This window comes from Aricia agestis, chromosome 14, assembly GCF_905147365.1.
Source record: "Aricia agestis chromosome 14, ilAriAges1.1, whole genome shotgun sequence".
Lineage (NCBI taxonomy): Eukaryota > Metazoa > Arthropoda > Insecta > Lepidoptera > Lycaenidae > Aricia > Aricia agestis.
The window spans coordinates 522,015-538,846 of NC_056419.1; the positions used below are offsets into that span (position 1 = coordinate 522,015).

Sequence of the window (16,832 nt, forward strand, 5' to 3'; positions counted from 1 at the left end):
AGTATACAATTCTTAGGTAATTAATTATAGCAATGTATCACTCCGTGCTGGCCCAATATGACTCGGTTGGGTTAGGTTAGATGGCTATGATGGCCGCCTTAGCCATCGTGGTTATTTTTTGTGAACCACCCAGAAATAGGAGCCCCGCGTAGCGGGGCTCCGTCAACTAATAATTAATTGAAGCCAGTTGTTATAATCTATATATATAAAAATCAATTGCTGTTCGTTAGTCTCGCTAAAACTCGAGAACGGCTGAACGGATTTATCTTATCTTGGTCTTGAATTATTCGTGGAGGTCTAGGGAAGGTTTAAAAGGTGAGAAAAATTCGAATAATTGCCGGGAAAATCCTCAAAACAGCATTTTTCTATTTCCCATACAAACGTTTTCTAAATAAAATGGAGAGTCAATTTGTAATTTATTACCGCTGCATAAAGTTCAAATTCGCGTGCGCGTTGGAGGACCTAATATCGCGTTCTGAAACTCAACAAAAGTGAAAGTGAATCGCGAACGCGACAAAATTGCATAGTCTCAAAATACATAGTACATAAATAAACACAATTTTAGCTAACTTCAGTTGTTACTCTGTCCGATTATTTTTTTATTTTAGCTAACTTAAGTTGTTACTCTGTCCGATTATTTTTTTAATAAGACTATATAGAAATCGAAAGATAAATCTATATATATAAAAATCAATTGCTGTTCGTTAGTCTCGCTAAAACTCGAGAACGGCTGAACGGATTTATCTTATCTTGGCCAATTTTGATGAAATTTTTTGTGTGTGTTCGTGGAGATTCGAGAATGGTTTAGATTTACAGTTTGGTCTACTGGAAAATGTTTTTTCAATTAATTTCTTATTTATAAGGAGTTGTTGATTTTGGAATGTTTTACATTAGATCCGGCGGACGGCGCTATCATCGCATTCAATATTATTCTATTTCAATTTTAGTTTGTCCTGAGTCCTGACAGATGGTGCTACGATTAATTTGAAAAAAATTTTGTTATTCAATTCATGCGCTGATTAAAATATTAAATAAATAACACATAGGCTACAATTTTAACCGACTTTCAAAATGGGGGAGGTGTTATGTTCGTTTTCTTATATTCAACGATTACTCCGCCGTTGGTTAACCGATTTTCAAAATTTTTCTTTTGGTATATAGGGTATCATCCCAATTTGGTATTATATTCAGAAAAGTGATGATCTGATGAAGGATCCATAAGTAATCGAGGGAACTCCTCAAAATTTATAGGGAAACATATGGTGACTTCGGTTTCGTGAGAAGTATTCTAAGCATATGCTACCAACAAGTAAGATTTTGCACCGAGATATACCTGGTATACTGTGGTTCGGAAGGTGCTGAGAGAATTCCTGATTCTTTATAGATACAAGTTTGGGAGTTTCGGCGTTGTTTTAAGAACAGAAAGCATATGCTACTATGCAAATTACATTCTTCATCATCATCATCATCATCATCACTACCATATCATAGTCTTTTAGATCGAGACTCGAGTTTGTCAAGCGATAATTAAAAAAAATCTATATCTACCTAATATTATAAACCTGAAGAGTATGTTTGCTTGAACGCGTCAATCTCAGAAACTACAGGTCCGATTTAAAAACTTATCTCAGTGTTAGATAGATCATTTATCGAGTAAGACTCATCATTTATCGAGAAGGTTATATTATATTATTACTCTAAGACTAATACGACAGAAGAAACTCAGGAAAATGTGGGAAAAACGGGGGCAATATTTTTTATGGGAAAATGTACCTACGGATTCTGTAAAATTTCTAATTTACGCGGGCGAAGCCGCGCGGGACATCTAGTATATCTATAAAAAATATAGGGGGTGCAATTAAACCTTTAGTTAGTTCGCCAGGGTGTAAATAAGTGCCTACAATTTGTTACGCAAGGGCGATAGGGCATTGCATTCCCGCAGATGCCTGCAGCATCGGAGCTGTTTATTTACAATATAAGACATACTTTGAACCGAGTTTGCCCACACCCAAATAAACTAATTTTGTCGTAAGTCCACTAATTTGATTGTTTTATTGAACATAACCTCAAAAACTAAAAAAAAATTGTGGTAACTACTGATTTCCTATCTTTAGGGAGGGGATAGGAGGGTCCCCCCTCGCCCCCTCCCCCCTCCTCTCCCGCCCCCTCCCTATAATGTGTAATTCAAATGCAACCTCCTACCGGAGCCCTCTTATTAAGTCGGCGCGGGCGGCCCGTGACATTTTGCCACAGTAGGTAGTGCAAAAATGCAAAACTATTGGTATTTGGAACGCCCAATAATTAGTCACAAGTAATGGGCCATGGGCGCCATGGCCCAAGGGTCCGTAAGTCAAAAATACTTAAAACCACTTCACGGAACTACAATTACAGGCAAACGGCAACTCAACGGCAACTACGGAACCTTAAAAATAGAAGAATTAGTAGCGGCTCAAACTCCTAAATCCTTGTTTTATCCCTGTTCACTTGGCACCATTAACCCTAGATTACTAACCTTCGTCGATTCGACGACGCGGTTTTAAAAAATTCGTTCTATCTTTTGTGCTCCCGATCGCACTTCTTCCATACTCTATCTAATCTCTATCGACCCGGTGCCCTCGCGACGAATGGTAGTCATTTGTACAGGGGGGGGGGGGGGTCGGGTCTGTAAGCGCCACTCCGTGGTAAGCGCCATACCAGCAACCATGTCTCGTCGAAACGACGAGGGTTAGTAATCACTGTTGTGAAGTCACTCTTTGGCCCCTGCAGAATACCAGTGCAGCAGGCTTGCTTGCTGCGTATAGCTGAGCTAGGGCCAATTTTTGACATCACATAACATATACCTATAATTATAATTGTACATAAGTAGCTTAAGTCCTTTTTACTTTTTATTTTCTATTCTGTATGTGTTGAAAAAAATAAACGTATTCTATTCTATTCTATTCTAGTAACGCGACATTTTGTGTTATTAGGTTTGTACATTTTTTTTCTTTTGCGGATTTATTTTATTGATATTGTTTATATATAACTACAATACTTTGAATGTTATAAAGAAGACCATATCGAAATTGATCCAGCTTACGTAACGGATGGCCATGAAAATGTTTGCAAAGAAATGATACTTCGATTTCTACGACAGAAACTGGACAAATTAATAATACAGCTCATGTACCTCTTATATAAAAAGAAGGAAAACATGTGCCTTATGTCCGAAAAGTACTTGCAAAAAGTGCAAAAATCGTTATGCGGAGAGCTCAAACTATACTAATATGCCACAAACATATTAATAACTAATTTTTTGAATTCATTTTCATTTTATTAGTATTTCGCATTCATTATTTCATTTAAAGTTTTTTTTCCGCAATATGGTTATTAAACAGTAGTAGTAAAGATTTCAATTTTTGACTTGTCATACAAACTATGATTTCAATCAATAGACTGTTTAGGTAATAAATATGCCATATCACTTTATTGAATAACTATAAATAATAATTTAAATACAACATTTCCAATAAATAAAAAACAACACTGTAAACATTTCGTTTGATAAACACCTTTTAATCGCCATTCTAAAATGCCGTAGTCGAAACGACGAAAGTTAGTAACAAGCGCCGGAAAATAAGGTTAGTGATCTAGGCTTAACCCCTTTACAGTTTTAGACGAAATTAAAGATAATCTATAAATATCTATAAAGTAATTACAAAAATATTGTTTTCCCGCAATTTACTTTTTTTTACTTGACACTGGCCATGGTTAAAATAGCCGAGCGCCAAAAAAAGAAGACGAAGAACTTTAAAAAAAACTTTTTTTTATAAAACTAAAAACATCAAACACCAAACAACATTATTAATTTATTATTACCTATTCAAAATATTATGTTTAAGTTTATAAAATTACTCAAGTATTGAATATCAGTTTGGTAAATACTATAAATTGTTTACAAACAACATTAACAATTTTGGTCACAACCCTGGTTATCATCCCTGAGCCTAACCACTTTAAAATAACCAACGATATCATAAAACAAAATATAAAATGAGTGATGAGTACGCAGCAGTTAAACGTGGAAAGCTTGTATTAAAAGGCGACAAGCCCAAGTAAGTAAATTTACTGTAATTAGACACTATTGTTATGACTTACGTATTGGCACAAGCCACAAAAGGTTTATGTTTTTAAGGTTTACGTCTTATGCCGGCTCTTGATATAGGCGAACGCGTTGGCCAACGCGTCTGCAGACGCGTTGGCAGTGCGCTTGCAACGGCGTTTGTGAGTAATCCACACATAGGAAGGTCGTTCAGTATGCTTTGGATCGCGCCAATGTGCGGACGGATTCAAAATGGATGTTTAGTCGCTAACAGCTGCAGCTGTTTATTTATTCACAGCTTATAATTACTTTGTAAATGTGGACAAGAAAAAGTTTTTAAAGAGTATTCTGGAAATAAATAAATAAAAGGCGAGAAAACGTAACAAACAAAGAAATAAACTCACTTTTACATAATATTTTATAATATTAAAATAATATAAGTAATTATTTTATTACCTACTTATTATTTATTAAATTATTACATACAAAAATTATTACATATTATAATAATTATCATAATTATAACTCCGGGCAAACTGATCGCGCGGCCTATGTGTGGATGGAGCGCGAAGCTTGCGACAAATGTCCTTTGATCTTTTGCCGACATTTCCGACCCGCGCGGCAAGCTCGCAGATGCGTCGGCCAACGTCTAAATACCTACGGCCAACGCGCGAACGCCCGTTCTACACATTGGGCCAACGCGTCTGCAGACGCGTTGGCCAACGCGTTCGCCTATATCAAGAGCCGGCATTATATTATAGTGTCAATTGCCAAAGTTTGAAAAATAGAACGACAAGTAAAATTTGTGAGAAACGATGTGTCTGAATATTGGTTTTGAACCTGAAATAATGAATAATTATTAAGTAAGTATATAATATTATGTGTTTAATCTCAATACTAATGTTAAGGTTAGGTTGTATTTTTGCGTCTTCTCTTTTTAAGGGCAAAGAAGAGAAAACATAAGAAGAAGGATAAAGAGTCAGATTCAAAGGTAGATGAGGACTGTATCAAGCACGGGGGCTGGTGGAAAGTCGAGAAGATAGAAGATTTATCGGGTTCCATCGCTATTGAATTTGGTACCAATTCCTATGTCTCAGCTCTTGATAACGGTCTATTTACAATTGGTGCACCACATGACGAGGGAGATGGTCCATCACCAGAGGAGATATTCACAGGTTTTCCAGCTGGTGAAAATAAGTTTGCCCTAAAGTCAGGATACGGAAAGTATTTGGGTGTATCAAAAGATGGAGTTGTTATTGGACGATCTGATGCTGTGGGACCTATGGAGCAGTGGGAGCCAGTTTGGCAAGATGGTATATTCTAAAATTATTTTACAAATTATTAAACTAAATTGTCTTCATGATGTTATTGTAAATATTCGAAAGAAACAGTTAAAAAAAAGTACCTCGATTGTGGATTCTTGGAAATCTATTGTTGTCACGGTCGCATTCGACCACTTGGCAACGAAAAAATTAACATTACCTGTTTGTTTGTACTACTTTGTAGTCATAAGAGACTTTGGTGACAAACATTGATTTCAATTAATGTAAAAGTCCAGTGTTATAAATTGTTCACAAATCTGTCTTAAACAGAAACGAAAAAAAAAATTAACCATTGAAATAAAAATAATTCAAGAACATCAAACTTATCTATTTCAGGTAAAACAGCAATACTTAGCTCGCTCAACAAGTTTGTATCAATCAATACGGAAGACGACTCTGTAGTGGCTCAGAACACCGCGGCTGGAGAGCAGGAGTTCTGTTGTATACGCAGCAACAAAAGCAGGGAAGTTAACAAGTCAACGGTACCAGAAGAGGAGGAGGGAGACTTGGCAGAGGTGGAAGTTAATTATGTGTAAGTTTAAGAAATTTACATTCATATAAATGGCTGGCAACACACCTGCAGCTCTTCTAATGATGCGAGTGTCTATGGGCGACGGTAGTTGCTTTCCATCAGGTTTTTTTTTTTTTTATGAAAGAAGGGGGCAAACGAGCAAACGGGTCACCGGGCAAACGAGCAAACGGGTCACCTGATGGAAAGCAACTTCCGTCGCCCATGGACACTCGCAGCATCAGAAGAGCTGCAGGTGCGTTGCCGGCCTTTTAAGAGGGAATAGGGTAATAGGGGAGGGTAGGGATGGGAAGGGAAAGGAATAGGGGAGGATAGGAAAGGGAATTGGGCCTCCGGTAAACTCACTCACTCAGTGAAACACAGCGCAAGCGCTGTTTCACGCCGGTTTTCTGTGAGAACGTGGTATTTCTCCAGTCGAGCCGGCCCATTCGTGCCGAAGCATGGCTCTCCCACGTATGAATGGTGCTTGTTTGCCCCTTTATTTTATATTTAAAAAATGTGAGTTGAGTCAAGTTCTTCTCGCCGGGTTAGTTCCCGAACCGGTGGTAGGCCCCAGTAGCATCAACGTTCGGAAAGTGTTTAAAAAAAACTTATTCTGAATTAAAAAAAAGTGCTTTGGAGTAATGTCTCCTTTAGAAGAAATATAATTTACTATTCAAGGGACATGAGGTCCTGTTTATCATGGAAAATGCATGGTTACTGTTGGATTTATTGTGTACTTACAAAGTTGCAGGAACAGTTAGTTTGGAATAAAGCAAGATAGATTAACAACTTTTGTGTTATTAAGGGCAAAAGTTTGTGAATCATATACTATGGATTACCAGGTTTTGTCAGTCCTTAGATTTAAATACAACACCCTTTCTCCAGCAATCTGTTCCTTTCTTTCAAAGGTTGCCTGGAAAAAATTGCCATTCACTAATATAGACCTGGATCCCAAAAGGATAAGACATAACTTACTTTCTGATGGATGAAACCATAGGTTCTTGGTAGTGCCTCGTGTAGTTAGGATATCTGCAAATTTGTGTAGCTCTAAGTGTGATACCTGGTACCAGGTACCAGGTAACAAAGTTGACTAAAAATGAGTCTTACTTTACTTATTTTCTTATGGCTAATATTTATATATAAGGCGACGGGTCATTTGTGACCCATGCCCGACAGAAAAGAGACATATCCCATTTTTTTCGTTATATTAAGGGTATCCAAGATATGTAATTTTTATATTCAAAATCAGTGGCTAACATGTTTTTTATTGCTCTCTGTTTTTCTTCAGGCGCAGTAAAAAGAGTGCTAATACGTAGAATAAGAATCGTTATTTGCATGTAATTATGTTCAATATCGGTGGCTAACACTTAGAATTGTTAGAAATATATTATTTTTATACCGCGCCTAAAGAAAAACACAAAACCATAATAAATATTATTTTGTTTACCTAGGTAGGTTCAATTAAAAAAAAAGTTTTACATCCAATAGGTAAGTGCATTTACATGTTAGCCAATGATCTTGAATAAAATTGCTTATTATTTGCACTTTTCATACTGCGCCTGAAGAAAAAAAGACAGCAATAAAATAACATGTTAGCCACTGATAATATATAAAAATTACATATCTTGGATACCCATAATATAACGAAAGCAATGGGATACGTTTCTTTCGTGTCGGGCATGGGTAAATTTTGTATGGTCCGTGACCAGTCTTCTTTGTAGATCATTGTTCTGAACTAATATCATGTAGTGTAAGACACTTTTCAATGACCAAAACTATTATCAGACGTTTTAAAAATAACTTTAATGCCATTTTTTTTCAAATGCGTTATTTTTATTTTATTGTGGGAATATGGGTGGTGGCCACAAAGGAAGATCTTCCGACCGAGCGAGGTATTATGCTCGGTCAGGCCGGAGCCCACGTGATACATTTCAGCTGTCGTATAATACAGGGTGCAATTAAACCTTCCTGTCAAAATTTTTCCAGGGCTTAGGGATCATTGGGAGAGTCCATTTAACCAAAAAAAATTGAGTGTTAATTGTTTTTCAATGCCATATTTTATCCCATGCTCAGTCAGGCCGGAGCCCTCTGATACGTTGCAGCTGTCGTATAATATATACCGACGCGCTCAGAAAACTTCGATAGCGCGATGCAGGAATGTTAGGCGAATTGTGGGTACCGCCACATTATAAAGTAATATAACACCTTAGTAACATTATATTCCGAATATTATTGTTTCTCTGTGTAGGCATTTGAAATGTATTACTGTACTTTTCATTTTTATCGAGGTGATTGAGCAAACGTAACAACGTCACATTTTTGTTAAAACTTGTTTGTTTTTGAATGGAACGACTCTAAAACATTATTAGTGCAATGGCAAAGACCAAACACACTAATAATTTTTAGATAATTTCGCTTTCTGAGTGAACGATCTACGTATTTCATAAAATGAGACATTTCCAGGAGACTAACTTTATGTTCCTCTTTTATAATCTAGTTCCATCCATCCAAAATACATTCTTCGGATAATAAAGGAAGAATGGCACAAAGTCCAACAATTCGCCTCTCAGGATTACTTTTGTGATTTAATTTTTTTGCTTTACGCCACATATTCCGAGTCCAGTGATAATAACACCCTTTTATAGCATTTTGGAAATACTGCAGTGAGAGCATTAATTAAAGCCATTTCAAAATCGCAGTGCAATCTGTCAATAGTTAAATGTGGTAATTTTGTTTTTTAACAATTCGAAAAGAGCGACGTATGTCTTTTGTTTTTTGTCAGGCATTAAAACATAAATTAGTGGTCTGGTATTAACTGTATTCTGGGTGCTGCCGAAATCCCCGTGGATAGTCAACAGTTGATAAAATGGCCGTGGATAGTCAACAGTTGATAAAATGGCCGTGGATAGTCAACAGTTGATAAAATGGCCGTGGATAGTCAACAGTTGATAAAATAGCCGTGGATAGTCAACAGTTGATAAAATGGCCGTGGATAGTCAACAGTTGATAAAATGGCCGTGGATAGTCAACAGTTGATAAAATGGCCGTGGATAGTCAACAGTTGATAAAATGGCCGTGGATAGTCAACAGTTGATAAAATGGCCGTGGATAGTCAACAGTTGATAAAATGGCCGTGGATAGTCAACAGTTGATAAAATGGCCGCGGATAGTCAACAGTTGATAAAATGGCCGCGGATAGTCAACAGTTGATAAAATGGCCGTGGATAGTCAACAGTTGATAAAATGGCCGTGGATAGTCAACAGTTGATAAAATGGCCGTGGATAGTCAACAGTTGATAAAATGGCCGTGGATAGTCAACAGTTGATAAAATGGCCGTGGATAGTCAACAGTTGATAAAATGGCCGTGGGCAACTCTGAAAAGTAGCATCAATTAAATATTGTCTGGATTGTTTTAGTAATGATCTCGACTTTTGGGAACAAAATATCAGCATTCGCCGACCTTCTTCATGAAACTCGCATAGGTAAAAATCTTTATGTATTTCAGGCACTTCTACGGTCTACCTCTTTAAAACTTTTAAATACCGTTTTCTTAGTCCCAACAGCTTTGTTTCGAGCATCGTAAAGTCCGCTCTTTACATTTGAAATACTGGACATATCCATCACAAAATTAAGGCCTTCATCTAGCATATTACTAACCGCTTTTTTTTAAATGCGAGTGATCGGTTTGTCACTTTTTTTTTTGCTTTGTCTTTTAATTTACTATTTTCCTTAAAAATTAAGTTCTTCTCGAAATTCAATTCACAAACGTGTGTTTTATTTAATTTCAATACACTATTGTCCTGAAATCAAACATAATATGCTATATCAACTTTTGTGAGTATTTCAAGTGCTTACCTGCTACCGTTGTTGCTTACGAGCAAAAAAAGAAAAAAAAATCACGTTTACTGTATGGGGGCCTCCCTTCAACATTAATTTTAAATTTGTTTTTATTATAGTACTTATTTGTTGTTAAAGCGGCAACAGAAATACACAATCTGTGAAAATTTCAGAAGTACATATAGCTATAGCGGTTCTTGAGTTACAGCCTGGAGACAGACAGACAGACAGCGGACAGACATCGAAGTCTCGGTAATATTAGGGTCCCATTTTTACCCTTTGGTACGGAACCCTTAAAACGACATTCCGACCACGTCAGATAAAAATAGCTTATTTTCGTAGCTCTCCCCAATATTGCCCGTCTAGAATGTCATACGTGTGACTTTAGGGGAGGGAGCCAGGCCCCCCTCATTGTTTATTTCCAAACCAACTAGCAACAGACTAGTTATAGCCACGATTAAACTACCATGGTCTTAACCAGACCAGTAGCTTAGACCCTTTCGAAAAAGAAAAAAACGACATTCCGAATACTAGCTATAACCATGCGAATTGCACCCTTTGATCTGCGCCGACACCGATCTCGTGCCAATCGTGGGGTTGAAAAAAAACTGTTTCTCAACATTTTAGTACTAAGTGATTATAAAAGAAAAAAATACGGTATTTTTATTTTTAACAAGGATCAATATATCAAAATTTGGCAGGAAGGTTAAATTGCACCCTGTAAATTAGTATTTAAAAATAAGTAAAGTGAGACTCATTTTTAGTCAACTTTGTTACCTGGTACCTGACCAGGTGTCAGGTACCAGGTAACAAGTACACGAGGCACTATCAAGAACCTATGGTTTCATCCATCAGAAAGGAAGTTATGTCTTATCCTTTTGGGATCCAGGTCTAATAAGGCCGCCTTCGTGTACTCTTGTCACTTTATGTGTTTTTATTTTGTGTGTGGTGATCGCAACTGTGATTGTTGACAATAAAGTATAATTGTTTCATATATTATTTCATTCATTCAATCACAGACATTCTAAATCAGTTCTTATTTTCCAGCAAGAAATTCCAAAAGTTCCAAGACAAGAAACTCAGGTTGAACGACGGTGGGGTTGGTGACTTGAAGAAGGCGAAGGTGGAGGGAAACCTGCACGAGACCTTGCTGGACCGACGGAGCAAGATGAAGGCTGACAGATATTGTAAATAAATGATGAAAATTACAATAATTATTTTTTCTATGTGGTATTAAATATAATCCCATCAAAAACATCCTGTAAAAAAAAACAAGTCTCGCAACTCAGTTTTTACACCGTAAAAATTTATGAGATCCATGCAATACCAAGTCAGTTAGTTTATTCAGTCCCTACCTATGGGACATTCTGTTTCAGGTTATTATGTAAGTTATTATTATCATATCAATATTAAAATTCTTTTACGTTTTAAAAATTAAGAAACTTTAACAAGTTACAGTTCTTAAACTACTGGTTTAAATTGAATGAAATTTTAAATATACCGTGTTTATACAATGCTTGCTTAGCAACTGAAAATTCAGGCTTGTTGGCTCATCCACAATGAAGTTATAGGGGCTCAAAAAGAGCCTGAACAGGTTCGAGAAAAGGATGGTACGGCCATGCCGCTTTTTTGCTCGACTTGGCGGGGGCACTGCCGTGCCCCCAGATTATTATTAAATAATTATACACTTTCCTTTCACTTATTCCAAATGTATTTAAAGTGTATAATTATTTAATTGAAGATTAATTTTCACCAAGAAGTGACAGTACATTCAATATCATAAATTCATAACCAGATTATACATACTATATAGCGCGAAGCACTAAGCAGGCGCCTCGCGCCACCCCTCGCACCACATCACCGGGGCCAATCATACCGCTGAGACGCTCGGGTCGCGATCGACGACCAATAACACGCTCCGAGTATGAGTATTATCTGCGCGCGCATGTTTAAACTGGAAGCGCGCGCGTCGGTGATCGCGTCACGACAATCGCGTTCGCGCCGTGCTATGTGCAACACGTACAAGTCTCTCGCAGCCCGAAGCCGGTCATATGTAATAATAATAGTTTGTATAGTTTTCATCAGTGTTGAACTCATTGTAAATGTTCAATAAACTATTTCGAACTATAAGTGGCAGCCCAACGTTTGGCCGAAAAGTTTTAAGACCTAGGTTTCCGAAAAGACCTAATAGTGTAACGGTTTTTTCTCCGCGAACTAAACAGTAGGTGTGGCCTATATAGTTTTCTGTTTAGTTTTGTTCCGCGAACTGTTAACACTACGTGTGAAATAATGACTTTCTGGAAGACCTAAGACTGTTTCGGGTATTCTCCGCGAACTAAACAGTGTGCATCTCCGCAACGGTGTAGTTTTGTTCCGCGTTCTGTAATAACAATAAGTACGTGTGTACAGTGTATGTACATAGACTCTTCTAGAATACCTAAGTTTTGTCATCGGTATTCTCCGCGAACTAAACAGTGTGCATCTCAACAACTGTGTTAGTTTTGTTTTCGCGAACTGTATTAATGACAATACGAGTGTTAAATGTTAATAGACTTTTCTAGAATATCTTTGTTCTAGTACCTATTCCGCGAACTAAGCAGCCGCGCGTGTGTCGACTGCTGTGTTAGTTTTGTTTTCGCGCGCTAATAATAATAATAGTCTAAAACATTTCGTTCTATACTTTCCGCGAGCTAAACAGTAGGTGTGCTGTGTTACTTTGTTCCGCGAACGGATATAGTAATAATAGTGAAATTAGTGACTTATAGAATACCGAATACGTAAGGGGGCGTCCACAAGTTACGTAAGCCTCGGTGCTGTGTGGAAGCCTGGACTATAAGACTTTATTTCGGTTCTGTTCCGCGTACGTGGTGACTTATCAAGATGAACACCAGATCAGCCCATGCGAAACAAGCGAGTTCGTCGGCTGTCCTCGAATCGTCCGTGGACGGGACGCCGACGCCGCCGCCGGTTTCGGCGGACACGTCTCCATGCGCTGCCGGCGCTGACGCCGCCCAGGTGCCCGCGGAGGACCCGCAGCCAGCTGGTGGTGCGGCTGCGGCCCCGGTCACCATGACAACGGATCAACTTCTATTACTCATAGACAGGTTGAGTCGCGGCGAGCCTGTAAGTACATTACCAATTTCTACTGGCAATTTCGCCAAGTGCACGGCTCGTTTTAACGGAGAGAATAACAGTAACGTTGAGGCGTTTATCGATGCAGTGGAAACTTATAAAGAGTGTCTCCGTATTGACGACCACAATGCCCTACGTGGGTTGTCAATGTTGCTGACGGGATTGGCCGCTACTTGGTGGCAAGGAGTCAAGGACACTACGTTGTCGTGGCAAGCTGCTTTAGAGGCTCTAAAGCAAACTTTTGGACCTCGCTTGCCTCCTCACAAACTGTATAGGAAAATTTTTGAACGAGAGCAACGTGTAGACGAGTCTACAGATTTGTTTATTTGTCACGTTCGAGCACTTTTCGCCCAGCTCCCGCAGTTTACACTGACGGAAACGGTACAGCTGGATATGGCCTATGGATTGATGCACCGTCGAATTAGAGAGAAAGTCCCGCGTGCTAACTTTACTAGTTTCGCCGAGTTATTGGCTCAAGCACGGCGGGGGGAAGATATTATAGACGAGAGTAGGCCGCGTGTCAATATGGATACGAAACCAGCGCCGTATACTTCGGCGACGGCTCAGGCGGAGCCTATTATTACTACGAGGAAGTTTCGGCCTCAATGCAAGTACTGTAAACAGTACGGCCACCTCAAGGAGGATTGTCAGCGAATTGCCAAGCAGGCAAAGACTAGAGATGGTCCAGTTGAAGGAGCTTCGCGTTCCCCTGCGGTCACGTGTTTCGGGTGTGGGACACCCGGAGTTATACGCTCGAACTGTCCAACGTGTAAGGAGAAAAAATCGAGCGCGCCGCCCGTGCCATCTAAGAGTACATTTCAATCGGTTTCCGCGAGTTGCGCTAATATTGATTCGCGTGTGCGTCCGGTGTTGCGTGTACAAATCTGTGGTGAATTCGGTAATTTAATAGTAGACACTGGAGCTAAACATTCCGTAGGAAGTGTTAGTCTAAGAGCCCACTTATTTAAGCATGGTTGTCAGTTCCAAAATGTATTTACTGAATTAAAATATGCGGACGGTCGGACCTCTGCGCAAAATGTTGAAATAGCGCATGTTAATGTAACGGTGCGAGGCGTAGCGCGAGCGGTCGATTTTATTATGTTGCCGGATGCAACCGAGAGCCTGTTAGGTATGAATTTTATAGAGGACATTGGTATGGTACTAGACTTCGATCGTGGTGTATGGTATGTGAGACACGATAGGTCGCCGGAGTCGATTATTTTTGAAACCAAGCCTTTACGGCCCCTTACCTGTTCGTCTGTGGGTCTTCGCGATGACGAGGGATCCCATCTTTGTCTGGACGAAAGGGAACGTCTGTCGGACTTTCTGAATATCCACGATGATATTTTTACTCCAGGGGGAGGACCGAGTGATTTTGCCGTACATCGTATAGATACGGGAGATGCGGCGCCAATTGCTAGTCCGCCGTATCGCGTTTCTCCCGCTAAGAAAGACATTATTCGTGAAGAAATAGATAAGATGCTGGAAGATGACATCATCGAAGACGCTGAGTCGGAGTGGGCCTCTCCTGTGGTTTTAATACCGAAGAAAAATGGCGAAACCCGGTTCTGTGTAGACTACAGAAAGCTTAATAGCGTCACACGGACTGATAAGTATCCACTTCCGGTTATCGACGAATTACTGCAGAACACAAAAGCAGACTGCGTCATGTCAACGATCGACTTAAAAGCTGGGTATTGGCAAATTAGTGTCGCCCCGGAAGATCGACATAAGACGGCGTTCACAACGCCCTTTGGAACGTTCCAGTTTCGCCGCATGCCGTTCGGCTTAAAAAATGCACCGGCGACGTTCCAGCGGTTAATAGACCGGATGAGGTCTGGTCTCAAGGCCGTCTGCGTCCTGGCATACTTGGATGATATCCTCGTTATATCACCAAATCTGGAGCAGCACCTGAAGGATCTTCAGCAGGTCTTCGAGCGCCTTCGCCTGTTCAACCTGAAAGCAAACAGAAAAAAGTGTTATTTTGCTAGAAATGAGGTTACTTACCTGGGACACGTCGTTTCTTCAAAAGGAATCGAGCCGGATCCTACGAAGGTGGAAGCTGTGATGAATATGAAGCCTCCTACGAACCTGAAAGAGTTAAAAACGTTTTTACAAACCTGCTCCTGGTTTCGGAAGTTCATACCCCAGTTTTCTGATCTAGCTCGTCCGTTGACGGAACTTACCAAGAAAGATCGACGTTGGATGTGGGGCGAGGACCAGCAAAGAGCCTTTGATGAACTGAAGGTGCGCCTTTCAAACAGTCCCATTCTTCGACAAGCAAGTTTTGATGAGCCGTTTGTTTTGCGGACAGACGCCAGTGCCTATGCTCTAGGAGCAGTATTATTGCAAGGCCCCTCTCATCATGAAGAGAGACCAATTGAGTATGCCAGCCGGCTGCTCACTGCGGCTGAACGAAATTATCATACCACCGAGCGAGAAGCCTTGGCGGTCGTTTGGGCTTTGGATAAATTCCGAGGGTACCTCGAAGGAGCCCAAGTTCATGTGGCTACCGACCACCAACCATTAAGATGGCTTTTGTCATTAAAGACACCCAGTGGTAGATTGGCCCGTTGGGCGATGAAAATTCAATCGTTTGATCTCCAAATCAATTATACACCTGGTAGAGTTAATCTGGTCGCCGACACTCTCAGTCGTCCAGTGACCAATTTAGCTGAAGAAGCTATTACGGGATCTTGTGGTATTTGTCCCGTAGTCGTCGATTTGCCTCAATGTAGTCCAGAAGACATTCGAAAAGCTCAATTGAATGATTCTGAGGTGAGCAAAGTTATAGAAGATTTTGAAAATTCGGATGACCCTGCAGCAGCTGTACGCTGGACTGACCGGGGCTATTATATTGAACGAGGAGTCCTGTATCGATGTGATCCGGACGGAGTGTCCGAGGAACCACAACTGGTAGTCCCAGAGTCGTTAAAGGCAGAGATCATGAAAGAACTCCATGATGCGCCCACTGCTGGACACTTAGGCTTGGAGCGTACGTTGCGAAAAATTAAAGAAAAATATTATTTTAGAAATATGAGGACTTATGTAGCTCAATACCTTAAATCCTGTGACTTGTGCCAAAAGTACAAAGCGACGAATTTAAAACCTGCTGGTCTGCTTCAGACACCCGTGCTCCAGCAGCGATTCGAAGTGCTTGCGATGGATCTTTTCGGACCCCTTCCTGAAGCCGAAGGCGGAGAAAAGTGGGTTTTTCTCATTGAAGATACGGCGAGTCGGTGGATTGAACTATTTGCACTGTGTGATGCTACAGCTGAGTCGTGTGCAAAGGTTTTGATAGAAGAGGTCTTCCTGCGTTATGGTTTACCTCGTCGAGTTATCTCGGATAATGGTAGTCAGTTTGTCTCGGCAGTAATGCAAAAGGCTATGTTTGTGCTTGGAGTCCAACAGGCCCTAATTCCTGTGTATCATCCGGAAGCAAACCCGGCGGAACGTAAGAATCGAGAGCTGAAGCAGTTACTTGGTATTCTGGTGGGACCAGAACATCGCCAGTGGCCCACTGTACTACCGAAGGTTCGTTTTGCACTCAATAGTGCCTATAATCAAGGAACGGGTCAGACTGCTGCATATCTTACCTTTGCTAGGGAGATGCGCTCCCCTATAACAGTCCACACGGACCTACGAGATATTGTGTCCCAACAAAATTTCGTTCCCCAGATTACGCCTTACCTGAAGGAGTTTGCACGAATTTTGCTTGATGTTAAGCACCGGGTTGAAGAGCAACAAGATCTTCGAAAGGCCAGTGGTGATAGTAAGAGACGAGAGAGTCCTTCGTTTGCAGAAGGGGACCTGGTCCTCGTGGATGCCCATTTGATGAGCAATGCAGCCAAGGGGTTTACCAGTAAATTTGCCCCAAAACGGGAAGGTCCCTATCGTGTCGCTCAATTAGTGAGTCCCACGTCATTCATTGTTGAGGATGCGAACGGA

General features: G+C 40.1%; 1 protein-coding gene across 1 annotated transcript; it reads left to right on the forward strand.

Annotated features, from left to right (window-relative positions):
• Nucleotides 1-3,834: 3,834 nt before the first annotated feature.
• LOC121733511 (protein FRG1 homolog) lies at nt 3,835-10,960 on the forward strand. Its single transcript, XM_042123779.1, has 4 exons — nt 3,835-4,094; nt 5,024-5,394; nt 5,740-5,935; nt 10,800-10,960. The coding sequence occupies exons 1-4, from the start codon at nt 4,033-4,035 to the stop codon at nt 10,945-10,947; spliced, it is 777 nt and encodes a 258-aa protein (XP_041979713.1). The 5' UTR covers nt 3,835-4,032; the 3' UTR covers nt 10,948-10,960.
• Nucleotides 10,961-16,832: the final 5,872 nt, after the last annotated feature.

Bases quoted from the DNA above. Each gene is read 5' to 3' on its own strand.
- LOC121733511 (XM_042123779.1), top strand. From the start codon at position 4,033: ATGAGTGATGAGTACGCAGCAGTTAAACGTGGAAAGCTTGTATTAAAA. The intron at 4,095-5,023 runs GTAAGTAAATTT...TCTCTTTTTAAG, and splicing joins TTAAAAGGCGACAAGCCCAA to GGCAAAGAAGAGAAAACATA. The intron at 5,395-5,739 runs GTATATTCTAAA...TATCTATTTCAG, and splicing joins GGAGCCAGTTTGGCAAGATG to GTAAAACAGCAATACTTAGC.